Source organism: Somniosus microcephalus, chromosome 17, assembly GCF_052327205.1.
Source record: "Somniosus microcephalus isolate GS21.2 chromosome 17, FLI_Smic_1.0, whole genome shotgun sequence".
NCBI lineage: Eukaryota > Metazoa > Chordata > Chondrichthyes > Squaliformes > Somniosidae > Somniosus > Somniosus microcephalus.
Window position 1 is genome coordinate 76,532,328 of NC_141003.1, and position 26,038 is coordinate 76,558,365.

Below are 26,038 nucleotides of genomic sequence, written 5' to 3' on the forward strand. Positions count from 1 at the left end.
AGAAGATCAGAGGGACCTTGGAGTACATGTTCACTGATCCCTGAAGGTAGCAGGACAGGTAGATAAGGTGGTTCAGAAGGCATTCGGGATATTTACCTTTATTAGCCGAGGCATACAATGGAAGAGCAGGGAGGTTATGCTTGAACTGTATAAAACACTAATTAGGCCGCAGCTAGAGTACTGCGTGCAGTTTTGGTCACCACATTACAGGAAGGGTTTACTTGTACTTCTTGCAATTTAGTATACTGTATTTGCTGCTCACGATGTGGTCTCCTCTACATTGGGGAGACCAAACGCAGATTGGGCGACCACTTTGCGGAACACCTCCGTTCAGTCTGTAAGGGTGAGGCCTTATTCTCCGCTCAACTCCCACTCAGGCCTCACCGTCCTCGGCCTCTTGCATTGTTCCACTGAAGCTCAACGTAAGCTCGAGGAACAGCACCCCATCTTTTGATTAGGCACTTTACAGCCTTCTGGACTCAACATAGAGTTCAACAATTTCAGATCATAACCCCGGCCCCTATCATATATATTTTTGTCCACACTTTTTGTTTGTTTGTGTTTTCTTTTCTCCCACGTGGCAGCTGTCTTTCATTCTGCCAGCGCAATTTACACTTTATCTAGAGCCATCTTTTGTTTCTTAACCTGTCCCATTACCATCTCCTCTTGCCTTGAATATCTCTTAATGTCTCTTAACCTCTCCCGCCTTCTATCCTATCACAGACCTTCCCTTTTGTTCTTTCATCCCCTCCCCCCTTTCCCAGCCCCTGCACTTGCTTAAAAATCTGTTCCATTTCCTGCTTTTTTCCAGTTCTAACGAAAGCTCATCGACCTGAAACGTTAACTCTGTTTCTCTCTTCACAGATGCTGCCTGACCTGCTGAGTATCATAGAACGGCTACAGCACAGAAGGAGGCCATTCGGCCCCTCGAGTATTTCCAGCATTTTCTCTTTTAATATTGCTTTGTGAAATCCAATTTTTTTTTGATAATGTGGAAGAGATTGTAACATTTTATTTATTAATTGCAGCACAATACCTACCGGCTGGATATGGAGGAGAAATGATGTAGTGAGGAGGAACCTGATGAGTCCTTGGCTGGCACTGCACCTCTGACCGGAAAAATGTTTCTAACTTGGAAAAAGAAGCACCAGCACTCCATGCAATCAGGCAAGAGTAAAATACCATAAATCTAACTCTTTGTAAATGCCTCCCCCTTTTCCAATCCTCCCAGGCTAACCTCATTGAATCTGCAACTCCGCCCATTAAGTGTTGCATGCTCACAACCAACCAACCAACCAGACACACACACATATCACAGCCACTTCCGCATGTCAATTTCGTTACATCGCCTATCATTCCCCGCATGCGCAGACGCCGCCTGACGTTCCACCGCAAAGTAGCGAGTTGACCCGAGCCACGTGACGCGGGGCCCAGCTGCTGCGAGCCAAGATGGGAAGTAGCACCGACAGGGACAGGGACAGAGCGCTACAGAGAGGCATGGGCGATATCAGTGAGTAGCCGCGGAATCGGGGCGGGGGGAAGCCCCCCCAGCGTGCCGTTACTGACCGAGATTACCCGTGGGGATGACGTGTGACATGTCGTGCGCTTGCAGCAGAATTCTTTTTAGTTTTAATTCTCTCTCTTGCTTGTTTACCTGCTTGTCGTCAACAACAACAACTTGCATTTATATAGTGCCTGTAACAACAACAGCTTGCATTTATATAGTGCCTGTAACAACAACAGCTTGCATTTATATAGTGCCTTTAACAACAAGTTGCATTTATATAGTGCTTATATAACAACAACTGTCGTATGCCTATAACAACAACTGGCATTTATACAGTGCCTATAACAACAAGTTGCATTTATAATCAAATCAAATCAACTTTTATTGTCATTGTTAGTGCACAAGTGCAGTACAACGAAATGTAGGCTTGCGGCTCCCGAGAGTGTACATTTAGATTAAGACATTTAAACGTTCAACATACATTTGGCTTGTAATACATTAACATAAACATAACCATAATAAAGTGCATTGGCAGATGTGCAGGCTTTAGAGTTTATTTGTGGAGTTCAGTAGGATGACAGCCCTGGGAAAGAAGCTGTTCCTAAATCTGGTCGTACGGGTGCGAATGCATCTGTAGCATCTCCCAGATGGCAGGAGGGTGAACAGACTGTGGCTGGGGTGGGTAGGGTCTTTGATGATGGACCATGACCTCCGTAAACAGCGTTTCTGGTATATGTGCTCTATGGTCAGTAGCCGGGTGCTGGTAATGCGTTGGGCAGTTTTGACTACCCGCTGCAGGGCTTTCCGGTCATAGTAGCTACAGCTGCCATACCATACTGTGATACAGTTTGTCAGGATGCTCTCTATTGTGCAGCGGTAAAAGTTAGAGAGGACAACAACAATTGGCATTTATACAGTAAAAATAACAACAGAAAATGCTGGAAAAACTCAGCAGGCCAGGCAACATCTGTGGAGAGAAATTGGAGTCGACGTTTCGGGTCTAACCCTTTTTCAAAACTGGAAAGGAAATGAAACAGATCGAAAGGTTGGGTTGGGACAGAACAAAAGAAGTGAAGAGACACTAAGAGGTATTCAAAACTAGACGAGATGGTGATAGGTCTAGTGGAGACAAAAGATGGCTCAGATTAGGTGTGAAATGTACTGGCAGAATGAGAGACAGCTGCCATGTGGGAGAGAGGAAAAAAAAGGAAAGGGTGGGGGGAAAGGGAGAAATCTCAAAGGGGTGGATAAAAAATATAAGTAAAAATGTAATAGGGGCCAGGTTATGATCTGAAATTGTTGAACTCCAATATTGAGTCCGGAAGGCTGCAAAGTGCCTAATCGGAATAACAAAATTTATATAGTGCCTGTAACAACAACTTACATTTATATATTGCATATAACAACAACTGGCATTTATATAGTGCCTATAACAGCAACAACTGGCATTTATATAGTGCATATAACAACAACAACTTGCAGTTATATAGTGCACACAACGTGCATTTATATAGTGTCTATGACAACAACCTTCATTTACATACGGCCTATAACAACAACAACTTGCATTTATATAGTGCCTATAACAACAACTGGTATTTATATAGTGCCCATAACAACTTGCATTTATATAACGCCTATGACAACAACAACTGGCCTTTTATTGTGCCTATAACAACAACCTGCATCTATATAGTGCCTATAACAACAACTTGCATTTATATGGTGCCTATAACAGCAACAACTTGCATTGATATAGTGCCTATAACAACAACTTGCATTGATATAGTGCCCATAACAACTTGCATTGATATAGTGCCCATAACAACTTGCATTTATATAGTACCCATAACAACTTGCATTTATATAGTACCCATAACAACTTGCATTTATATAGTACCCATAACAACAATTTGCATTTATATACTGTCTATCACAACGTGCATTTATATAGTGCCCATAACAACTTCCATTTATGTAGTGCCCATAACAACAACAACTTGCATTTATATAGTATAATAGCAAAATACTGCGGATGCTGGAAATCTGAAATAACAACAGAAAATGCTGGAAATACTCAGCAGGCCAGGCAGCATCCGTGGAGAGAGAAACAAGAGTTAACGTTTCAGGTCTGGGACCCTTCATCAGAACTGGAAAAAGCTGGAAATGTAACAGATATTAAGCAGGTGCAGAGACAGGGGTGGGGTTAGGAGGGGAGGAAGGAATTGAAAACATACTGTGAAAATGTTGCAAATGGGAATGGCAAAATCATACTGCATGAAAAATGGGGGCAGGGATTTTTATCTGAAATTGTTGAGCCCCAAACACCCCTTCCAGGTGAAACAGCGGTTTACTTGTACTTCTTGCAATTTAGTATACTGTATTCGCTGCTCACGATGCGGTCTCCTCTACATTGGGGAGACCAAACGCAGATTGGGCGACCGCTTTGCAGAACACCTCCGTTCAGTCCGTAAGGGTGACCCTGAGCTTCCGGTCGCCTGTCACTTTAATTCTCCGCTTCACTCCCGCTCTGATCTCTCTGTCCTCGGGCTATTACATTGTTCCAATGAAGCTCAATGTAAGCTCGAGGAACAGCACCTCATCTTTCGATTGGGCACTTTACAGCCTTCCGGACTCAATATCGAGTTCAACAATTTCAGATAATAATCCCTGCCCCCATTTTTCATGCAGTATGATTTTGCCATTCCCATTTGCAACATTTTCACAGTATGTTTTCAACTCCTTCCTCCCCTCCTAACCCCACCCCTGTCTTTGCACCTGCTTAATATCTGTTACATTTCCAGCTTTTTCCAGTTCTGATGAAGGGTCCCAGACCTGAAACGTTAACTCTGTTTCTCTCTCCGTGGATGCTGCCTGGCCTGCTGAGTATTTCCAGCATTTTCTGTTGTTATTTGCATTTATATAGTGCCTATAACAACAACTTGCATTTATATAGTGCCTATAACAACAACTTGCATTTATATAGTGCCTATAACAACAACTTGCATTTATATAGTGCCTATAACAACAACTTGCATTTATGTAAAATCTTTAACATAGTAAAACGCACAGAGGTGCTTCACAGGAACATAATCGTGCAAAAAATTGTTGCCGAACCAAAGGAGATATTAGGACAGGTGGTGAAAAGCTTGGTCAAAGAGGTAGTTTTTAAGGAGCCTCTTAAAGCTGGAGAGGTTTAGGAAAATAATTCCAGAACTTAAGGGCCTAGGATGCTAAAGGCACGGCCAGTGGTGGCGTGAAGGAATTTGGGGATGCTGAAGAGGCCAGAACTGGAGGAATACAGAGTTCTTAGGAGATTGTAAGAGGAGGCTACAGGGATTGGGATGGGTGGCTACATGGAGGGATTTGAACACAAGGATGAGAGTTTTAAATTCGAAGTGTTGGTGGACTGGGAGCCAATGTAGGTCATGTGAGCACAGGTGTGATAGGTGAACGGGACTTGGTGCGAGATAGGATACGGGCAGCAGAGGTTTGGATGAGCTTAAGTTTATGGAGGATGGAAGATGGCCAGAAGACCATTTGAATGGTCAAGTCTGGAGGAAACAAAGGCATGGATGATGGTTTCAGCAATAGATAGGCTGAGGCAGGGGCAGAGATGGACGATATTATGGGGATGGAAGTTGGTGGTCAAGGTGACGGCAAGGGTATGGGTCGAATAGGATGCAGAGATTGCGAACAGACTGGCTCAGACTGGCCAGGAAGTGAGATGGAATCAGCGGTGAGGGAATTGAGCTTGTGACGGGGGCTGAATACGACGGTTTTGGTCTTCCCAATGTTTACTTCGGAGGAAAGTTCAGCTCATCCAGGACTGGATGTTGGACAAGCAGTGTGAGGAATCCGAGACAGTGGACGGGTCAAGAGAGGTGGTGGTGAGGTAGAGCTGGATGTCGCCAGCGTACATGTGGAACCTGATGTTGTGTTTTCGGATGATGTCACCAAGGAGTAGCATGTAGATGAGAAATAGGAGGGGGCCAAGGATAGATCCTTGTGGCACTCCAGAGGTAACTATGCGGGAGTGGGAAGAGAAGTAATTGCAGTAGATTTTAAGTGGAGCCAGGCGAGTGCAGTCCCGCTCAGCAGGACGACTAAGGGGAGGTGTTGGAGGAGGATGGTGTGGTCAACTGTCTCAAAGGCTGCGGACAGCTCGAGAAGGATGAGGAGGGTTAGTGCACCATGGTCACAGTCACAGAGGATGTCATTTGTAACACACGTGACCTGTAATTGACATTTTTAAAGGATAAACCGGATTTTTATACATACAAAAAGAGGAGATTGTGAGTTCATTGTCACGTTATCATCTCCGCTTTTAATTTTGTTTTCTGAAAATGTCGAGGGCTCATCAGAATCTATCAATGCCGCTGCAGGGAAATTAGCACGACAGATTAATGTTTCCTTTTCATAGTTCAGGAAAGGTGTAGCACAGCAGTTTCAATTGAAAAGGTTCCAGCTGTCTTCGTTAACGTGCATTAATTATATTAGTTCAGTCCCCAGATGGCTTAGCTGGTAAATGTACCACCCAGCATGGAATTGAGCCGTACAGTCCAGCGAGGCCCCTGGATTGAATCCTGGACGGGCCCAGTTTGTGCTAACTTCCTGTGCAGCAACTGGCTTCGGCGGACAAAGGCTCGGTATCCTCATCGCTTTTCGGTGACCCCCCGGTGAAAAGTGCATGTGCGTGGCTATCTGAGGAATCAGGCCGAGGTGGTGCCTCTCCATGTCCAATAGCCTGCTGATGCACACTGTACAGGATCACACGTGAGCGTCGGTCATTTGGGTGACCAGAGAGCAGCTCGTGCTAATGGAACCAAACCTCCGCACAAGTCAGCATCCTGAGGGGCAGGCAGTAGAATAGAAAAATATTAATTGTCATTTGTCCTCATTCAGGATGTTTTTGTACACATGGGTATCGGGGTACAACAGCATCATAGTTATGTTACTGGACTAGTAGTAAAGAAGCCTCGACTAATAACCCAGAGAATGAGAGCTCGACTGCCCATGTCCTGACTCGCACCAAGTCCAGTTCGCCCATCTCCCCTGTGCTCGCTGACCTACATTGGCTCCTAGTTAAGCAACGCCTGGATTTTAAAATTCTCATCCTTGTTTTCAAATCCCTCCCTGGCCTCGAGGGCCCCATCTTATCTCTGTAATCTCCTCCAGCCCCACAACCCCCCTGAGATATCTGCGTTCCTCTAATTCTGCCCTCTTGAGCATCCCTGATTTTAATCGCTCAACCATTGTGGCCGTGTCTTCAGCTGCCTAGGCCCTAAGCTCTGGAATGCCCTCCCTAAACCTCTCCACCTCTCTCTCCTCCTTTAAGATGCTCCTTAAAATCTACTACCTCTTTGACCAAGCTTTTGGTCATCCGCCCTAATATCTCCTTATGTGGCTCGGTGTCAAATATTGTTTTATAATACTTCTGTGAAGCACCTTGGGACATTTTACTACGTTAAAGGTGCCATCGGGCTAGATTTTGTGCTCAAGTCTCTGGAGTAGGACTTGAACACAACCTTCTGACTCGGAGGTGATTATAACAGTGACTACACTTCCAAAGTACTTCATTGGCTGTAACGCGCTTTGGAACCTCCTGAGGTCACGAAAGGTGCTGTCTAAATGGAAGTCTTTCTTTACCTGAAGGCTGATGGCACCTGCAGGACTACTACAGCAAGGAGTCAACATCTGGAGGAGAAGGAAGCAGATAAAATTGGCAGGGAGGGGAATGGGGCGAAGATGTGAAATAGAAAATCTAGAATCCAGATTGGGACAGCTAGGTAACTTTTTTTTTTACTTGTGGGCTTCCAATACCCTTGGAACCATAATCCCCGCAAAAATCAGCTCATTCAGGACAGGATGGAAGAAAACTGGCTAAAATTTTATAAAATCTATTTTGATGCAAGTCAGTCTTAATAACAAAGCTTAATTTACTGTTCATGCTGTAGATAAATGATCCAAAGGAATAAGTACTCAAAATAATGGCTATATATATATACATATGACCAAGCGATTGGCTTGGCGATGGGCCAAAGGGCGATTGATAACATTGACAGGGCTTCAGATCAATTAAATGGATGGATTTGTATGTGGGAGATAGAAATTTAAGGGGTAATTTTAAATCAACTTGTGCCACACTGAGCAGAAACTTGTGAAATTATCTATTTTTAAATGTAAATAAATTCACTCAAACAGGATATATTAAATGTGTACACTCTGAAATGATGCCTGATTAGTATGTTTACTGACCAGTCACTGAAAGTATCCAATCTGGGCTCTTTCACCATCCTTGTCTCATTTTCACTTTCACTTTCTGCCTCTTGTATTACTTCTCAGTTCTTCTTCTATTTCAGCGTCCCTCATGTTGTTTGTTTTTCATTTTATGTCTGTTATGTTTCCCCTCTCTCTCAATTCCCCCCCCTCCCCCATCTCTGCACGGGAGGTCAGTGGAATGCAGTTCCAGAGGCTGTTTGAAGCAGTGAAAGAGGTTATAGAGATAGAGCAGGAATGAGTCCCCCCGAAGGGAATTACAGACCCATGTGTAGTGTATGTACTTTGCAGAAGGAACTATATTCTGCAGCCCCTGTATACTGCAGTACCAGTAGTGACCACCCCTGTATATAAGCCTGTGTAGTAACTTTTGCATAGTAGTTCCAGGTTGTCTCCACTCAGTAAAGACCTGTTATAACCAACTCCTGCAGTCCGTGTCTCAATTATACACGGACATAATACCGTGTTGGGGACCAGGAGCCGGTGCAGGTCCAGATGTGGGAAAGGATATGGGCAGCACATGTTTGGAATGAGCTGAAGTTGATGAAGGGTGGAGGATCGAAGGTCGAGTTTGGGGGCATGAATGAGGGTTACAGTGGGAGATGGTGTGAAGTTGGGCGAAATGCACGTGGCAGTTTTTGCAGTCTTTTTGGTGGAGAAGCTGAATCAGTACTCAGTTTTCCCTCTCATTCTTGCTTTCCCTCTGTCTCAGCTTCCACTTTCTCTCTTGTACTTTTTACTCTGACTTTGACTTTCACTTTCTATCTAGCTCTCTCTCATAGAAACATTGAAACATAGAAGATAGGAGCAGGAGTAGGCCATTCGGCCCCTCGAGCCTGCTCCGCCATTCAATGCGATCATGGCTGATCATCCAAGTTCAGTACCCCGTCCCTGCTTTCTCCCCATACCCCTTGATCCCTTTAGCCTTAAGAAATATATCCAACTCCTTCTTCAATATATTTAATGAATTGGCCTCTACTGCCTTCTGTGGTAGAGAATTCCACAGGTTCACCACTCTCTGGGTGAAGAAATTCCTCCTAATTTCTGTCCTAAATGGCTTACCCCTTATCCTTAGACTGTGACCCCTGGTTCTGGATTCCCCAACCATCGGGAACATCCTCCCTGCATCTAGTCTGTCCAGTCTTGCCAGAATTTTATAAGTTTCAATGAGATCCCCTCTCATTCTTCTAAATTCCAGCGAATACAAGCCCAATCGACCCAATCTCTCCTCATACGTCTTTCCTGCCATCCCAGGTATCAGCCTGGTGAATCTTCGCTGAACTCCTTCCATGGCAAGAATATCCTTCCTCAGATAAGGCGACCTAAACTGCACACAATACTCAAGATGTGGTCTCGCCAAGGCCCTGTACAACTGCAGCAAGACATCCTTGTTCCTGTACTCAAACCCTCTCGCTATGAAGGCCAACATACCATTTGCCTTCTTAACCGCCTGCTGCACCTGCATGCTTACCTTCAGCGACTGGTGCACAAGGACACCCAGGTCTCGTTGCACTTCCCCTTCTCCCAATCTATTGCCATTCAGATAATCTGCCTTCCTGTTTTTGACACCAAGGTGGCTAACCTCACATTTATCCACGTTATACTGCATCTGCCATGCTTCTGCCCAATCACCCAACCTGTCCAAATCATCCTGTCGTTTCTCGGCATCCTCCTCACAGCACACATGCCCACCCAGCTTTGTGTCGTCTGCAGATTTGGAGATATTACATCTAGTTCCCTTAATAAGATCATAAGATCATAAGAAGTAGGAGCAGGAGTAGGCCATATGGCCCCTTGGGCCTGCTCTGCCATTCAATAGGATCATGGCTGATCCGAACCTAGACTCACGTACACTTCCCTGCCCGCTCCCCATAACCCCAAATTCCCTTATCAGCTAGGAAACTGTCTATCTCCGTTTTAAATTTATTTAATGTCGCAGCTTCCACAGCTCGGAGGTAGCAAATTCCATAGATTTACTACCCTCTGAGTGAAGAAGTTTCTCCTCATCTCAGTTTTGAAAGGGCAGCCCCTTATTCTAAGATTATGCCCCCTAGTTCTAGTCTCACCCATCAGTGGAAACATCCTCACCGCATCCACCCGATCAAGCCCCATCACAATCTTATATGTTTCGATAAGATCGCCTCTCATTCTTCTGAATTCCAATGAGTAGAGGCCCAACCTACTCAACCTTTCCTCATAAGTCAACCCCCTCATCTCCGGAATCAACTGAGTGAACCTTCTCTGAACTGCCTCGAGAGCAAGTATATCTTTTCTTAAATATGGAAACCAAAACTGTACGCAGTATTCCAGGTGCGGCCTCACCAGTACCCTGTACAACTGAAGCAAGACTTCCCTGCTTTTATACTCCATCCCCCTTGCAATAAAAGCCAAGATTCCATTGGCCTTCCTGATCACCTGTTGTACCTGCATACTAACCTTCTGTGTTTCATGCACCAGGACCCCCAGATCCCTTTGTACTGTAGAACTTTCTCTCCATTTAGATAATAACTTGCTCTTTGATTTTTTTCTGCCAAAGTGCATAACCTCACACTTTCCAACATTATATTCCATCTGCCAAATTTCTGCCCACTCACTTAGCCTGTCTATGTCCTTTTGCAGGTTTTTTATGTCCTCCTCACTCGCTGCTTTCCCTCTCATCTTTGTATTGTCGGCAAACTTGGATACATTGCACTCGGTCCCGTCCTCCAAATCGTTAATATAGATTGTAAAGAGTTGGGGTCCCAGCACTGACCCCTGCGGAACACCACTAGTTACTGATTGCCAACCCGAGAATGAACCATTTATCCCAACTCTCTGTTAGATAGCCAATCTTCTACCCATGCCAATATATTACCCCCAATCCTGTGATTTTTTTAAATCTTGTGCGGCACCTTGTCAAATGCCTTTTGGAAGTCCAAATACACCACATCCACTGGTTCCCCTTTATCCACCCTGTTTGTTACGTCCTCAAAGAATTCGAGCAAATTTGTCAAACATGACTTCCCCTTCATAAAACTATGCTGACTCTGTCCGATTAAATTATGCTTATCCAAATGTCCTGTCACTGCTTCCTTAATAATGGACTCCAACATTTTACCAACCACAGATGTTAGGCTAACTAGTCTATAGTTTCCAGCCTTTTGTCTACCTCCCTTTTTAAATAAGGGCGTTACATTAGCAGTTTTCCAATCTGCTGGGACCTTTCCTGAATCCAGGGAGCTTTGGAAAATTACCACCAATGCATCCGCAATCCCTACCGCCACTTCTCTCAAGACCCTAGGATGTAAGCCATCAGTTCCAGGGGATTTATCCGCCTTAAGTTCCATTATCTTACCGAGTACCATCTCCTTAGTGATTTTAATCGTGTTTAGCTCCTGCACCCCCCCCCCCCCCCATAGCCCCCTGTTTGTCCAGTGTTGGGATATTTTTAGTGTCCTCTACTGTAAAGACTGATACAAAATATTTGTTCAGCGTTTTTGCCATCTCAGTGTTCCCCACCACTAGTTTCCCGGTCCCATCCTCTAAGGGACCAACATTCACTTTAGCCACCCTTTTTCTTTTTATATAACTGTAGAAACTCTTGCTATCTGTTTTTATATTTTTTGCTAGTTTACTTTCATAATCTATCTTCCCTTTCTTAATTAATCTTTTAGTTATTGTTTGCTGGCTTTTAAATGCTTCCCAATCTTCTATCCTCCCACTAGATTTGGCTACTTTATATGCCCTTGTTTTCAGTCGGATACTATCCTTTATTACTTTACTTAGCCACGGATGGCTGTCTTTTCTTAAGCCCCTTTTTCCTCAGTGGAATATATTTTTCTTGAAAGTTGTGAAATATCTCCTTGAATGTACACCACTGCTCATGTACCGTCTTACACCTTAATCTATTTTCCCAGTCCACTTTAGTCAACTCTGCTCTCATACCTTCATAGTCTCCTTTATTTAAGCTTAGTACGCTGGTTTGAGATCCAACTCTCTCACCCTCCAACTGAATTTGGAATTCAACCATGTTATGGTCACTCATTCCAAGGACATTTTTTATTAATCCTGTCTCATTACACAGGACCAGATCTAAGATTGCCTGCCCCCTGGTTGGTTCAGTAACATACTGCTCAAGGAACCCGTCCCTAATGCACTCTATGAACTCTTCCTCAAGGCTGCCCTGCCCACTTTGATTTGTCCAATCAATATGAAAGTTAAAATCTCCCATGATTATAGCTGTTCCCTTATTACAAGCCCCAACTATTTCCTGATTTATACTCCAACCAATGGAGTTGCAACTGTTAGGAGGCCTATAGACTACGCCCACTAGTGACTTTTTCCCCTTATTATTCCTTATCTCCACCCAAACTGTTTCACTGTCCTGATCCTTTGACCCAATATCATTTCTCGCTATTGCAGTGATTCCATCCTTCATTAACATAGCCACCCCACCTCCCTTTCCTTCCTGTCTGTCCTTCCTAATGGTCAAATACCCCTGGATGTTTAGTTCCCAGTCATGGTCACCTGGCAGCCATGTTTCTGTAATGGCCACCAGATCATACCCATGTGTAGTTATTTGTACCATCAACTCGTCTATTTTGTTACGAATGCTGCGTGCATTCAGATAAAGAACTTTGAAATGTGTTTTGTGACAATTTATTCCTGCTTTTACCCCCTTTACTACTTTACCTTTTATCTTTATATATTCTGTCCCTTCCTGACACGCTCTGGTTTTTAATTCCCCCACTGCTACCTTGCTCTATTGCCTTCTCTGCTGACATTTTTATTTTTCGCTCTCTTGAAACCTCCCCCCCACTAATTAGTTTACAGCCCTAGTTATTTGATTCACCAGGATTCTAGTCCCAGCACTGGCCAAGTGAAGTCTGTCCCAACGGAACAGCTCTTTCCTGTCCCAGTACTGGTGCCAGTGTCCCAAGAAGCAAAACCCATTTCTCCCACACCAGTCTTTGAGCCACGCATTTAACTCTGATTTTATTTACCCTCGCCAAATTTGCTCGTGGCTCAGGTAGTAATCCAGAGATTATTACCCTTGTTGTTCTGCTTTTTAATTTGGCTCCTAGCTGCTCGTACTCCCTCAACAGAACCTCGTTCCTTGTCCTATCTATGTCGTTGGTACCAACATGGACCATGACAACTGGATCCTCCCCCTCCCACTTTCTCTCCAGCCCAGAAGAGATGTCCTTAACCCTGGCACCAGGCAGGCAACACAACCTTTGGGACTCTCGCTCTCGGCTGCAAAGAACCCTATCTATCCCCCTAATGATACTATCACCTACCACTACAACATTTCTTTTTACTCCCTCCACTTGAATGGCCTCTCGTCCCACGGTGCTGTGGCCAGGTTGCTCATCCTCCCTGCAGTCCCCGTTCCCGTCCTCCCAGGGAGTAAGAGCCTCGAACCTGTTGGACAAGAGCAAGGGCTGCGGCTCCTCCAACACTACCTCCTGGATCCCCGTACCTGCCTCACTCATAGTCACACCCTCCTGTCCCTGACCACAGACTACATCTGAATTAGTTAATCTAATTGGTGTTACTACTTCCTGGAACACAGAGTCCAGGTAACTCTCCCCCTCCCTGATGTGTCGCAGTGTTTGAAGCTTGGACTCCAGCTCATCAACACGGAGCCGGAGTTCCTCGAGCAGCCATCACTTACTGCAAATGTGATCACTGTGAACATCAATGGTGTCCCTCAGCTCCCACATATCGCAGCAGTAACACATCACCTGCTCTCCCATTCTATGTCATTAATTAAATTTATTATTATTTTTAAATACCCTCTGCCCCGATTTCTAGATGATGAATATCACACCTCTATTTAATTGAACTTACCAACTTATAAAGGTTTAAAATGGAAGGAAAAGTACTCACTAACCAGCCAATCACCTACCTGCTTGGCTGTGATGTCACTTTTGAATTCTGACCTCCCCTTGGAATGTTGCCTGTGGAGCCTGTTTAGGTTGCCTCACCTCGCTGCTCCGACTCGACTCAACACCCGCTGCTGCTCCCGGCTGCCTCGACTGGGCCTCGCCTCTCTGCTCCGCAATGTCTGCTAATCCTTAGACTGGCAGGAAAAACAAGGCCAGAAACAAAACAGAAACAGCACCTAACACCCGTCTTACCCTAACTCTCTCACTTACCCAAACTCTCACGGCACTCTCTGCTACTCGCACTCAGTGCTGCTCACACTAGCACCGGTCTTTTTATACTGTTTGTTTGTAGCCAAATGAGTCACCCCTGCTGATTGGTTAGAGAACTGGTTTGCACTGCCTGCCAATTAACTCCTACTGCAGTGTTACCTTGTTTTACTCTTCTTAAACCAACAGAATCCCAAATATTTAACTGTTCCCCTTTACTTAAACTGCTTAAGTAATCTTATCAAGAAACTACTGGCAATTGCCACTAACAATTTGCACCACTCCAAATGATTTAAAGAGAAATAACCATTAAAGAACTCTCTCACTTACCCAAACTCTCATGGCACTCTCTGCTACTTGCACTCCCTTGCCTAGATCATTAATATATATTGTGAATAGCTGGGGTCCAAGGACCGATCCTTGCGGTACCCCACTAGTCACTGCCTGTCACTCGGAAAAAGACTTGTTTATTCCAACTCTCTTGCTTTCTATCTGCCAACCAGTTCTCTATCCGAGTCAATACCTTGCCCCCAATCCCATGTGCCTTAACTTTACACGCTAATCTCTTATGCGGGACCTTATCGAAAGCCTTCTGAAAGTCCAAATACACCACATCCACTGGTTCTCCCTTATCTATTTTACCAGTTACATCCTCAAAAAATTCCAGTAGCTTAGTCAAGCACGATTTACCTTTTGTAAATCCATGTTGACTTTGTCCGATCCTGTCACTGTTTTCCAAGTGCTCTGCTATTACATCTTTTATAATGGACTCTAGCATTTTCCCCGATGTCAGGCTTACCGGTCTGTAATTCCCCGTTTTCTCTCTACCACCTTTTTTGAATAGTGGGGTAACATTAGCTACCCTCCAATCCATGGGTACTGTTCCAGATTCCATCGAATGTTGGAAGATGATCAGCAATGCATCTACTATTTCTAGGGCCACTTCCTTAAGTACCCTAGGATGTAGATTATCAGGCCCTGGGGATTTATCGGCCTTCAATCCCATCAATTTCCCCAACACCATTTCCCTACAAATACTGATTTCTTTCAGTTCCTCCCTTTCATCAGACCCTATGTTCCCCGATATTTCTGGGAGGTTATTTGTGTCTTTTTTGAAGACCGAACCAAAATATGTATTTAATTGGTCTGCAATTTCTTTGTTCCCCATTATAAATTCCCCTGATTCTGACTGCAAGGGACCTACGCTTAACTTCACCAATCTTTTTCTCTTCACATATCTATAAAAGCTTTTACAGTCAGTTTTTATGTTCCCTGCAAGCTTACTCTCATATTCTATTTTCCCTTTCTTAATTAATCCTTTTGTCCTCCTTTGTTGAATCCTAAACTGCTCCCAATCCTCTGGATTACTGCTTTTTCTGGCCAATTTATATGTCCTCTCCTTGGATCTTATGCTGTCCCTAATTTCCCTCGTAAGCCATGGTTGAGTCACCTTTTTTGTTTTATTTTTATGCCAAACTGGGATGAACAAATTCTGTAGTTCATCCATGCTGTCTTTGAATGTTTGCCATTGCCTATCCACCGTTAACCCTTTGAGTGACATTCCCCAATCAATCCTACCCAATTCGCGCCTCAGACCATCGTAGTTTCCTTTTATTTAAATTCAGGACCCTAGTCTCCGAGTCAACTACTTCATTCTCCATCTTAATGAAGAATTCGATCATATTATGATCGCTCCGACCCAAGGGGCCTCGTACAACAAGATTGCTAATTAATCCTTTCTCGTTACATAATACCCAGTCTAAGATGGCCTGATCTCTGGTCGGTTCCTCGACATATTGGTCCAGGAAACCATCCCGTAAACACTCCAGGAATTCCTCCTCCACAGTATTGTTACTAATTTGGTTAGCCCAATCTATATGTAGATTAAAGTCACCCATGATGACTGCTGTGCCCTTTTTGCACGCTTCTCTAATTTCCCTTTTAATGCCATTCCCAACCTCCGCATTACTGTTTGGAGGTCTATATACCACTCCCACTAACGTTTTCTGCTCCTTGGTATTCCTCAGTTCTACCCATACAGATTCCACATCATCAGAGCTAATATCCTTCCTTACAATTGTGTTAATCCGTTATTTAACCAGTAGTGCTACCCCACCTCCCTTTCCTTTTGCCTATCTTTCCTGAATATTGAATACCCCTGGATGTTGAGTTCCCAGCCTTCGCCACCCTGGAGCCATGTTTCCGTAATCCCAATCAAATCATATTCGTTTACCTCTATTTGTGCAGCTAATTCATCCACCTTATTACGAATGCTCCTCGCATTAAGACACAAAGCCTTCAGGCTTTTTTTTAACGCCCTTAGACCTATTAGAATTATTATTTACTGTGGCCATGTTTGATTTAAACCGTTGATTTCTCTGACTGCCACTTTTGTTTTTCTCCTTCCTATCTTTTGCTTTTATCCTTGTTTCCCTTTCCTCTGTCCCCCTGCTCAGGTTCCCAACCCCCTGCCATTTTAGTTTAAACCCTCCCCCAGAGCACTAGCAAACACTCCCCTTAGGACATCAGTCCCGGCCCTGCCCAGGTGCAAACCGTCCAGTTTGAACTGGTCCCACCTCCCCCAGAACCGGTTCCAATGTCCCAGGAATTTGAATCCCTCACTCTTTCACACTTGATTTCCACTTTGCTTCAACTTTCCCTTTTTCTAACTCCCTGTTTTTCCATCTTTTTCTTTCTCACTTGCTGTCTCTTTTTCTTTTACTTTCCTGGCTCATCCCTCCCCCTTGCCATCAGTTTTTTGCTGGCTCTCTCTTTTGTGTTTCTCCCTATCTGACTTTCAATTTTGCAGTCACACTCTTGTACACACCCTTCGTTTTATGTGCACACTCCCTCACTTACTTGCTCTCTCACACTCATTTTCTCTCTCGCACTTTCTCCCTCTAACGCCCCTCCTTATCCTTTCTCATTGCTTCCCCCTATTTTCTATTAATTATTAGTTCTTTCTTGAGTTTTAGTTTGATTTTAAGTTTCTCTACCTATCCAAGAATCTGAATCTTTCCCTCCTACACCATCTCGCCAGCCATGCATTTACCTCCTTATCTCACTATACTTATTGCTCCACCATTGGCGGCCGTGCCTTCAGCTGCCAAGGCCCTAACTCTGGAATTCCCTGCCTAAACCTCTCCGCCTCGCTACCTCACTTTCCTCCTTTAAGACGCTCCTTTAATCCTACCTCTTTGACCAAGCTTTTGGTCATCTGCCCTAATTTCTCATTATGTGGCTCGGTGTCAAATTTTGTTTCAGAATGCTTCTGTGAAGCACCTTGGGAACGTTTTGCTGCGTTAAACATGCTATATAAATACAGGTTGTTCTTGTTGTTATACTCTCTATAATGTAGCGCCGGAAATAACCCTGAGATTGCTACTCTTAAGATCCTGCTCTTTCATCTATCTTCTAATTCCTGAAATTCCCTTTGCAGAATGTCCACTTCTAGTCCTTTGTATGTCTGTCTCATTGGTTACAACAAGAACAACAGCTTTTGTCTGTTGTGGTACAAGAACAGTCAGGGAAGGCTCAGCAGACTGTCGTCGTTTCTCTCCATCTCTATCTCTCTCTAACACTCACTCTTGCTTTCCTCCTGTGTAACCCTTTCAATTTCTTTGTTTGCCTGTCTCGTACCTTCTTGCACTCTCTGTCGCACTTTTACTTTTCAATTCGTTCCATCTTTGCGTTTCTTTTCTTTTTTAGGTTTCTGGGCTGACCGAACACCTGTACACGAAGCAGTCAAAGGAGGCCAGATCTTTAAGCTGAAGCAACTGATTGAAAATGGAGCCTGCGTGAATTTGGTTACCGTGGACTCCATAACCCCGTTGCATGAGGCGAGTCTGCGGGGCCAAATCCAATGCGCACAGATGCTGCTTGCTGCAGGAGCACAGGTATATCGGGACACTCGTTCGTTAAATGCCGTTGCGTGTTGTTTGTATCATCCCCTCAATAAATCCGCAGGGTGCTTTTTTGAGAAACCTGGGTGAAAGGAGCCGTGGCTTGTAGTGCGGAACATCACTAAGGGTAGGAGAGAAGACGAGGCAAATCGAGATGTTGCAAGCGCAGGAGCGCACGTCAACCCAAGCACCCCACCCACCCGCCCCTTCAACCACCATCTGCCCCGCCTGTGACAGAGACTGTAGGTCCCGCATTGGACTCATCAGTCACCTGAGAACTCATTTTTAGTGTGGAAGCAAGTCATCCTCGGTTCTCGAGGGAAAGAAGAAGAAAAAGAAACCAAGCTTGAGTTTTGAACACTTGTAACTTGTAAGAGGAAGGGAAGGGTCAAGCAGGTCAAGATTTCCATAGTTTGGAAGGTCATGGGAAAGAGATTGGAGATGTGTGTAATCTCGATTTCAACATAGTGAGGATGTAGGAAGAAGCAAGTGTATGTAGGATGTAGAATTAGCATAAGAGGAACCTGAGAGGAATGTTCAGAAGAGCAATAGGCTTAACTGTATTGATAGAGAGAAGAGAGAGGTTGTGAGAGAAGGATCTTCTATCTGATGATACATTTTCTTGTATCCTATTTAGAAGTGCAAAAGAGATGCTAGAAGAATTTGGAGCAATAGTCAAGGTTGTATTAAAAGGTTTTAAAAGATTTTGATATAGCTTCACCCGAGGTCATTTGCAGTTCTGACGAAGGGTCTTCAACCCGAAACATTAACTCTTTCTAGCTCCTCAATGCTGCCTGACCTGCTGAGCGTTTCCAGCATTTTCTGTTTGTATTTCAATTCTAGCTGTGATGCTTTCCAGGGTGGAAGAGCTTACCAACACTTCTAGCCTGAAACGTCTTAAGTGAGCAAATCCATCGCATGCTGTGGCACTGAGCTATGAAGACCAGAAGGCCCAGGTTCAGTCCCTGGTTTATGCTAATGCGATGCTACAATTGTACACGGTGTTCTTGGGTTAGGAAGCCAAGAAAGTTAGCCAGAGCTCCTGCTCTTGAAGCATGTGTGCGTGAACGTCGGGTAAGGACCAGATTGGTTTTGACTTAGTTGCGGTCCAGGGTGAAGTAGCCTGGACACACACGCTGCCTGGAGGAATGGCCACTTGCAATGCCACGCTGTTCTGTCCTCCTCACGACTATGATTCGACAGACAGCTAAACCCTCATCACCAAACAGGAGGCGTTGTTACTTTTAATCCAGTTTAATGACACAGGGTGAAACTACAAAGAGAGCAAGAAATTACAACATCAAATAAGGCCGATTGGTATTACAATCACGATCTGAATACACAAAATAAACCTAGGATAGTAGAATGAAACGTTACCACTATAACTCAATGGTTCTATTACAATTTGAGGTAAATCTGATACAACAATCAAAGGTCTAACGTATGAATGCCAGGACTAATAGCCAGCCACATGGAAACTCCACAAAGTGCAATATTTTAACTCATCTGGCCGCAAATATCAAGAAATGGTGACATAGATCAAACATAAAGACATCTGATAAAAAGCTACTTACAGACAATGCCAACTGAAAAGGATGGCGTAAGATGCTGCAGAATCACCAGCCATGATTTATGGCTCCCTCGTGGTTGTGTTTTACTTTCACTTTCTCATCATGTCACATGACATAAATCAACAATAAGGAGGTAAGTAGTAAAAACACTAGGGGGAGACAAAACACAATACTAAAAGTCTCATAGGGGACATAACACTCCCCGTCTGGTATCTCTAAGATGCCACATAATAAAGAAAATACAACTTATCAGGGAGCAACCGTCTGGTCTTCCTTGGAGAGAAGAAGCACAATCTCTGTGATTGGCCTGTAGAAGAGCTTTGTCCCATCACCGATTGGGATCTTGACCTCTACCTTCCGAACTCTACCACCTTTGCTGGGGAAAACCTTTGAGATGATCCCCATCAGCCATTCACTTGTTTTGTTCTGACTGTCCTTCATTAAAACTATGTTGCCCGTCTGGACGTTGGTCTTTGATGACTGCCATTTGCTACGTGCTTGGAGAGTTGACGGGTACTCGTGTCGCCAACGGCTCCAGAAGGTGTTGGCCAGACTCTGTACCTGCTTCCACTGACGTCTGTAGAGGTCCTTGCTGCCGAACTCTCCTGGAGGTGTAGGAATGGCTTCTCCTTTCTGAGTGAGGAGGGTGGCCGGCGTCAGGATGAGTGGGAACTCTGCATCTGATGACGGAGGGACGAGTGGTCTTGCATTGATGATGGCTACCACTTCAGCCATGAATGTGGTGAGGACTTCATGAGTGAGTCTGGAAAATCTATGTTCCAGAAGCATTGCATCCAATATGCGGCGTGTGATGCCGATCATTCGTTCCCATGAACCTCCCATATGTGAGGAATGTGGCGGATTGAAGATCCAGGTGCAACCTTGGTCTGCGAGGTATCTCTTAACTGTGTTGTCATCGTTAGAAGAAGGAATGTCGAGCTCCTTGCAGGCTCCGATGAAGTTGGTACCACAGTCAGATCGAAGCTGCTTGGCCGGTCCACGTATGGAGAAGAATGACACTTCTGTGACTTTCTGCTGGGGACGACACAGGAATTCAGGTCCTATAAGCCATGTGGTATCCCTTAAGTGAGCTGCAGTGACAGATCTGGTGGCGTGATCGGCTGGATTCAGGTGAGTAGGCATGTAGTGCCATTGTTCAGGTTGTGTTGACCTTCTGCTGCATTGGACTCTGTTATTGACGTACACATAAAACCTTCTAGTCTGGTTGCATATGTAGCCCAGCACCACCTTACTGTCTGTGTAGAACTGGATAGAGTCAGGCTTGAGATCAATCTCGGAGGTGATCAGTTCTGCCATCTCTACAGCCAGAATGGCAGCACAGAGCTCCAGTCGTGGAATGCTGTGTTCGGGACGTGGTGTTAACCTTGCCTTGCCGAGGATGAAGCCTGCTTCACAGTCTCCATTGGGGTTTGTGACCTTGAGGTAGGCAACTGCAGCTATGGCATTGTTTGAAGCATCAGAAAAGACACATATTTCTTTGTGTTGAGCTTCAGGAGAGATGAGAGTATAGGGTCTTAGAATTTGAAGCTTTCTGAGGTCTTGGAGAGAGTTTCTCCAAGTGTGCCAAGATCCCTCCTTTTCTCGAGGTAGTGGTGAATCCCAATCGTTTGTGTCTGCCATGAGGTCTCTAAGCAGAGCTTTTCCTTGGATGATGACTGGTGCCACAAACCCAAGGGGGTCGAACAGGCCATTCACTGTAGAAAGGACACCACGACGAGTGAAGGGCTTTTCGCTGTCTTCAACTTGGAAGGTAAAGGTATCCGTATTCAGGTCCCAACTGAGCCCAAGGCTGTGCTGTAGAGGAGGTAAGTCAACTCCAAGGTCCAGGTCCTTTAGGTCATTGGCGTGGTCTTCTGAGGCAAAGGCTTTCTGCATGAATGAAATGAAGTGGTCCTTTGTATCCGGCTTTCTTTCCAGCGTGCGGCGGAGAGAGATGAGTCGATTGAGTGCCTGTCCTCGGTTGTTAGGAAGCCGTCGTCTTGGAGTTCTGAACGGTAGAGGAGCGACCCAGCTATTGCTACTGTCCATGAAGACCTCTTCATCCATGTTCTTTATAAAGAGTTTGTCCTCAATGGAAGGAGCTAACTTGTCATTGTCACTCGTCCCTTTGAAGACTGCCTGGCCAAGACGATCCTCTTGCTTTCCGTGTTCTGGTTGCTCAGTAGGATCATCAGAGAGAGAGCTTGGAACCTGTATGCCGTATCTTTCTTTCACTTGAAAGCTGTTGGGGCACGGATCAAAGAGTGAGGGGCGACCATTCTCCAGCACATTTTGTATGGAATGTGTTCACTTTGGCAGGTCTGTGGGCGTTTCCCAGACAAACATCACCGATGATGATCCACCCTAGGTCAAGTCTCTGACCATAAGGTGAGTCGTGTGGACCATTTATCTGTTCACGTACCTTGTGGATTCTCAATATGTCTCTGCCTAGTAGAAGCAGGATGGGAGCTTGAGGGTTCAACGGTGGAATCTGGTAAGCTACTGGTTTGAGATGAGCATGACAAGCGCTGCTTCAGGTGTAGGGATCTCTGACCTGTTATCAGGCATCTGGTTACACTCTTAGTGTGGGCAGAGGCAGGCTCGTCTTTCCATCAAGAGTCTCCACTACGAAACCACTGGCCCTCCTTCCTGACGTCTCCACTAGGCCGGCACAAGTTTTCAGTGAATATGGGGAGCTGTTTCCTTCTATGTTAAAGTGGTCAAAGAACTGAGACTTGGCGAGTGATCTGTTACTCTGATCATCCAGCATGGCGTATATCTTTATGGCTTTCTCTTGCTGTCCTTCAGGGTAGACCATCACAAGACAGATTTTTGGAACAGGATTTGCCGCTGATGTGTGCTCCGCAGACCTTGGTGCAATGTGAGGCTACTTCAGGTGTCAATGTCTTCCTCTTCCTCCCCGCCGTGCTCTGCTGCGGTGGTAGAGGCCGTTGAGACCCAGGGGGCTGGACCTGGGTGGAGTGCTGTGTTGTGGCCTTCGCTATTGCATTCTGCACATTTGACGGCCGTGATACAGTCCCGTGCCAGGTGAGTTGAAGAGGAACAGCATTTATAACAGATGCCACGTTCCTTTAAGAACGATTTGCGATCCTCCAAAGTCCGTTCTCTGAAGCTCCGACACCTCCTGAGCGGGTGCGGCTTGATGTGAATGGGGCATTGCTTGACTGGGTCGTCCGTTTTCCCATCTGCGTCGTCGCTGGAGGAGGTGGTGGACAGTGACATTTCAGTTTTATGAACTGACACTGGAGTTCTCTGGTTGTAGCTTGTAGCAGACTGTGCTGTCTTCGGTGGCCCAGGGCTTTGAGTGGAGAAGAAGAAGCTTGGGTCATTTCTTATTTTAGCCTGCTGGCAGATAAACTTGGCAAAAAAGGAGAAAGGTGGGAAGGGAACGTTGTGATCTTCCTTATACTTTGATCCCTGAGTTATCCATCTTTCCTGCAAGTTGAATGGTAACTTTTCAACAATGGGATTTATCCCACGTGCCGTGTCAAGGTACAGAAGACCTGGCAGACATCCCTCAGTTTTGGCTGAGTCAATTTCCATTAGGACGTCACCTAACTCTTGGAGCTTCAGGCGGTCTTGATTGAGGATCTTGGGAAAGTTCTCCAGCTTCTTAAACAGTGCATTCTCAACCACCTCCGGGGAGCCATAGCTCTCGTCCAGACGATCCCATATCATCTTCAACCCCCTTTCCGGGAGGTTAATGTGCACAGCTCGAATTCTCTTGGCGTGCTCAGAGGATTCCTTACCCAGCCATTTAGCGAGTAGGTCGATTTCTTCGCTTGCTGACAGGTCTAACCCTCTTTATGGTGTTCCGAAAAGTAGATCTCCATGCTCTGTAGTCTTCAGGTTGGTTGTTGAACTGTAGCAACCCGGTGGTGACGAGTTCACGACGTGCGAAGAACCTCATGAAATCTGACATGCCTTGGGTCTGTTCGTAGTGAGGTAGAGCAGCTGGGCTGCGATAGGTCTGCAGATATTGTGAACGATAATGATGGGTTAGCCTTTGGTCTTCTGGTTGGAACTTGTGTTCATCCTCTTCCACAGTGTTTTTGTTGAGCTCACAACAGCACTGAGATGCATGGCCAGGCTCCTCCTGTTCGTGTATTAACTCTGGAACAGGCTCTATGTCGGGCATTGAAGAGTTAACAGTTTGTGACCTGGAGTGGCTTTGTATGTATTCTGTGGTGCGTTGCACTGGATCTTGGTGAGGGAGATGAAGGTTAAGGTTGCTGCCTGTTGCTTCACCTTCAACAGCTGCTTCAAGGACTTCTGCGTCCACTAGAGCTGCTGCTGCCTCTTTTTCCATATCCAATATGGCTAATGTTGCTTCAATACGTGCCTTTTCCATTTTTATGTCCATTTCCCTTTGAGCAAAGGATATCTTTGCTTTGGCTGCTTTGGCCTTGGCTCTGGCCATCGCTGCTGCTGCACCAGTAACAGACCTACTTGAATGCCTGGAGGAGCCAGAACAGTGAGATCTGGTCTCCTCTGCTTGTTTCAATGGTGACTGTTCCTCCATTTCAGCTCTTGTGACTGGTGTCTGGAATGTGTGGCTTCGGAGATGCATTGAATCGTGTTGGTGTTGAGTATCTGTACCTTTAGTAGATTCGCCCATGGGAAAGGTGTCTTTTCACTGTTCTGTCCTCCTCACGACTATGATTCGACAGACAGCTAAACCCTCATCACCAAACAGGAGGCGTTGTTACTTTTAATCCAGTTTAATGACACAGGGTGAAACTACAAAGAGAGCAAGAAATTACAACATCAAATAAGGCCGATTGGTATTACAATCACGATCTGAATACACAAAATAAACCTAGGATAGTAGAATGAAACGTTACCACTATAACTCAATGGTTCTATTACAATTTGAGGTAAATCTGATACAACAATCAAAGGTCTAACGCATGAATGCCAGGGGAAAGACTAATAGCCAGCCACATGGAAACTCCACAAAGTGCAATATTTTAACTCATCTGGCCGCAAATATCAAGAAATGGTGACATAGATCAAACATAAAGACATCTGATAAGCTACTTACAGACAATGCCAATCAAAGGGGGAAACTGAAAAGGATGGCGTAAGATGCTGCAGAATCACCAGCCATGATTTATGGCTCCCTCGTGGTTGTGTTTTACTTTCACTTTCTCATCATGTCACATGACATAAATCAACAATAAGGAGGTAAGTAGTAAAAACACTAGGGGGAGACAAAACACAATACTAAAAGTCTCATAGGGGACATAACACACGCCATGTTGCTCTTTCACTTTAGGTTCCTGGGCATCAAAGACCAGATCTGTGTAATTTGCTCCAATTTGTTCTATGTTTCTATATTTCTTAAGGCTAAAGGGATCAAGGGATATGGGGAGAAAGCAGGGACAGGGTACTGAATTTGGATGATCAGCCACGATCTCATTAAATGGCGGAGCAGGCTCGAGGGGCCGAATGGCCTGCTCCTGCTCCTATCTTCTATGTTTCTATGTTAGCACAACGCAGATTTAGCAGGATGTTCCCTGGTATGAGGAAATACAAAAACAAAAAAAGACTTGGAAAAGTTAGGTTTTTTTTCATTGGAATAATGCAAATTAGGGGGCGATATAATAGAAGTGTTTAAAACTATGAAAGGATGGGACAGGGTGGATAGAAACAGACTGTTTCCAGTAGTTGAGGGGTCGAGAACGAAGGACCATAGATAGTCGATTAAATGTACAAGATTTAGAACATCGTGCAGGAGAAATGTCTTCACACAGTGTTGTGAGGATGTGGAATTCACTTCCAGGGTTAATGTTTGAGGCACAATCTATGTCAACATTCAAGATTGGATAGGATAGGTGGCTGAAGGAAAATGGGTTGAAGGGTAAATGTGATTATCCCCTCCATTCAAGCAAATGGTTCGAAGCACCAACAGGGACTGGTTGGGCCAAATGGCCTGTTTCTGTGTTGCAACCTGTATGTACTTCTGTGTTGGCCATCTTCACGCAGTACGAATTCCGTGAGCATTCTCCAGATTAACATTGAGCAGCTTCAGCAAGTTGAACAACGAGTGAGACAATGGCCCAGAAATTCGGGTCGGAGGCTTCCTGCGGGTGCAAGCCTCCGACCTGCACTTACCTTGCGCGCCGGCCGTTGTGCTGTGGGCCCGCGTGGGATTCCGATCCTGGGCCTGCTCCAACTGCCGGCGTGCAGTGCTTGCGTATCCCAGGGGCGCAGTTAGTTCGATGCGTCCCCTGGGATCACGTGGGCCATGGGGAGCCAATGGTAGCAGGGAAATGCCCATTCATAAAACTGACAGGAAGAGCTGTCAAAACCATAAATACTATAAGCCCGAAAACATCACTAAAACTTCAAAAAAAAAATTTTTAATCACATTTTTAAAATATAACTATAAATTATATAAAATAACTATTTTAAACAATAATTTAAAATTTTGAAAAAATTAATTGCATTTTCTAACGGGGCTAAAAATAAACTTACCTACCTTTAAAGTATTTAAAAATAATAAACCTGTGGAAAAAATGTTTTAATTTTAATTAATTCACCACTTAACTTGTTAAAAGCAGGCCTTGCGTGTGCTTTTTATATGTGTAACTCCTGGAGACTTACCCTCCCGGAAAA

The 26,038-nt window shown here is 44.9% G+C and overlaps 1 protein-coding gene across 1 annotated transcript in view; it reads left to right on the forward strand.

The window, feature by feature from the left end:
- The first annotated feature begins 1,213 nt into the window (after positions 1 to 1,213).
- LOC147105871 (ankyrin repeat and SOCS box protein 13-like) overlaps positions 1,214 to 26,038 on the forward strand; it is a 56,786-nt gene continuing 31,961 nt past the window's right edge. The window contains exons 1-2 of the mRNA XM_086010697.1: positions 1,214 to 1,510; positions 17,632 to 17,819. Coding sequence (XP_085866823.1) covers positions 1,450 to 1,510; positions 17,632 to 17,819 — 249 coding nt within the window. The 5' untranslated portion in view covers positions 1,214 to 1,449. The remainder of the gene's footprint in view (positions 1,511 to 17,631; positions 17,820 to 26,038) is intronic.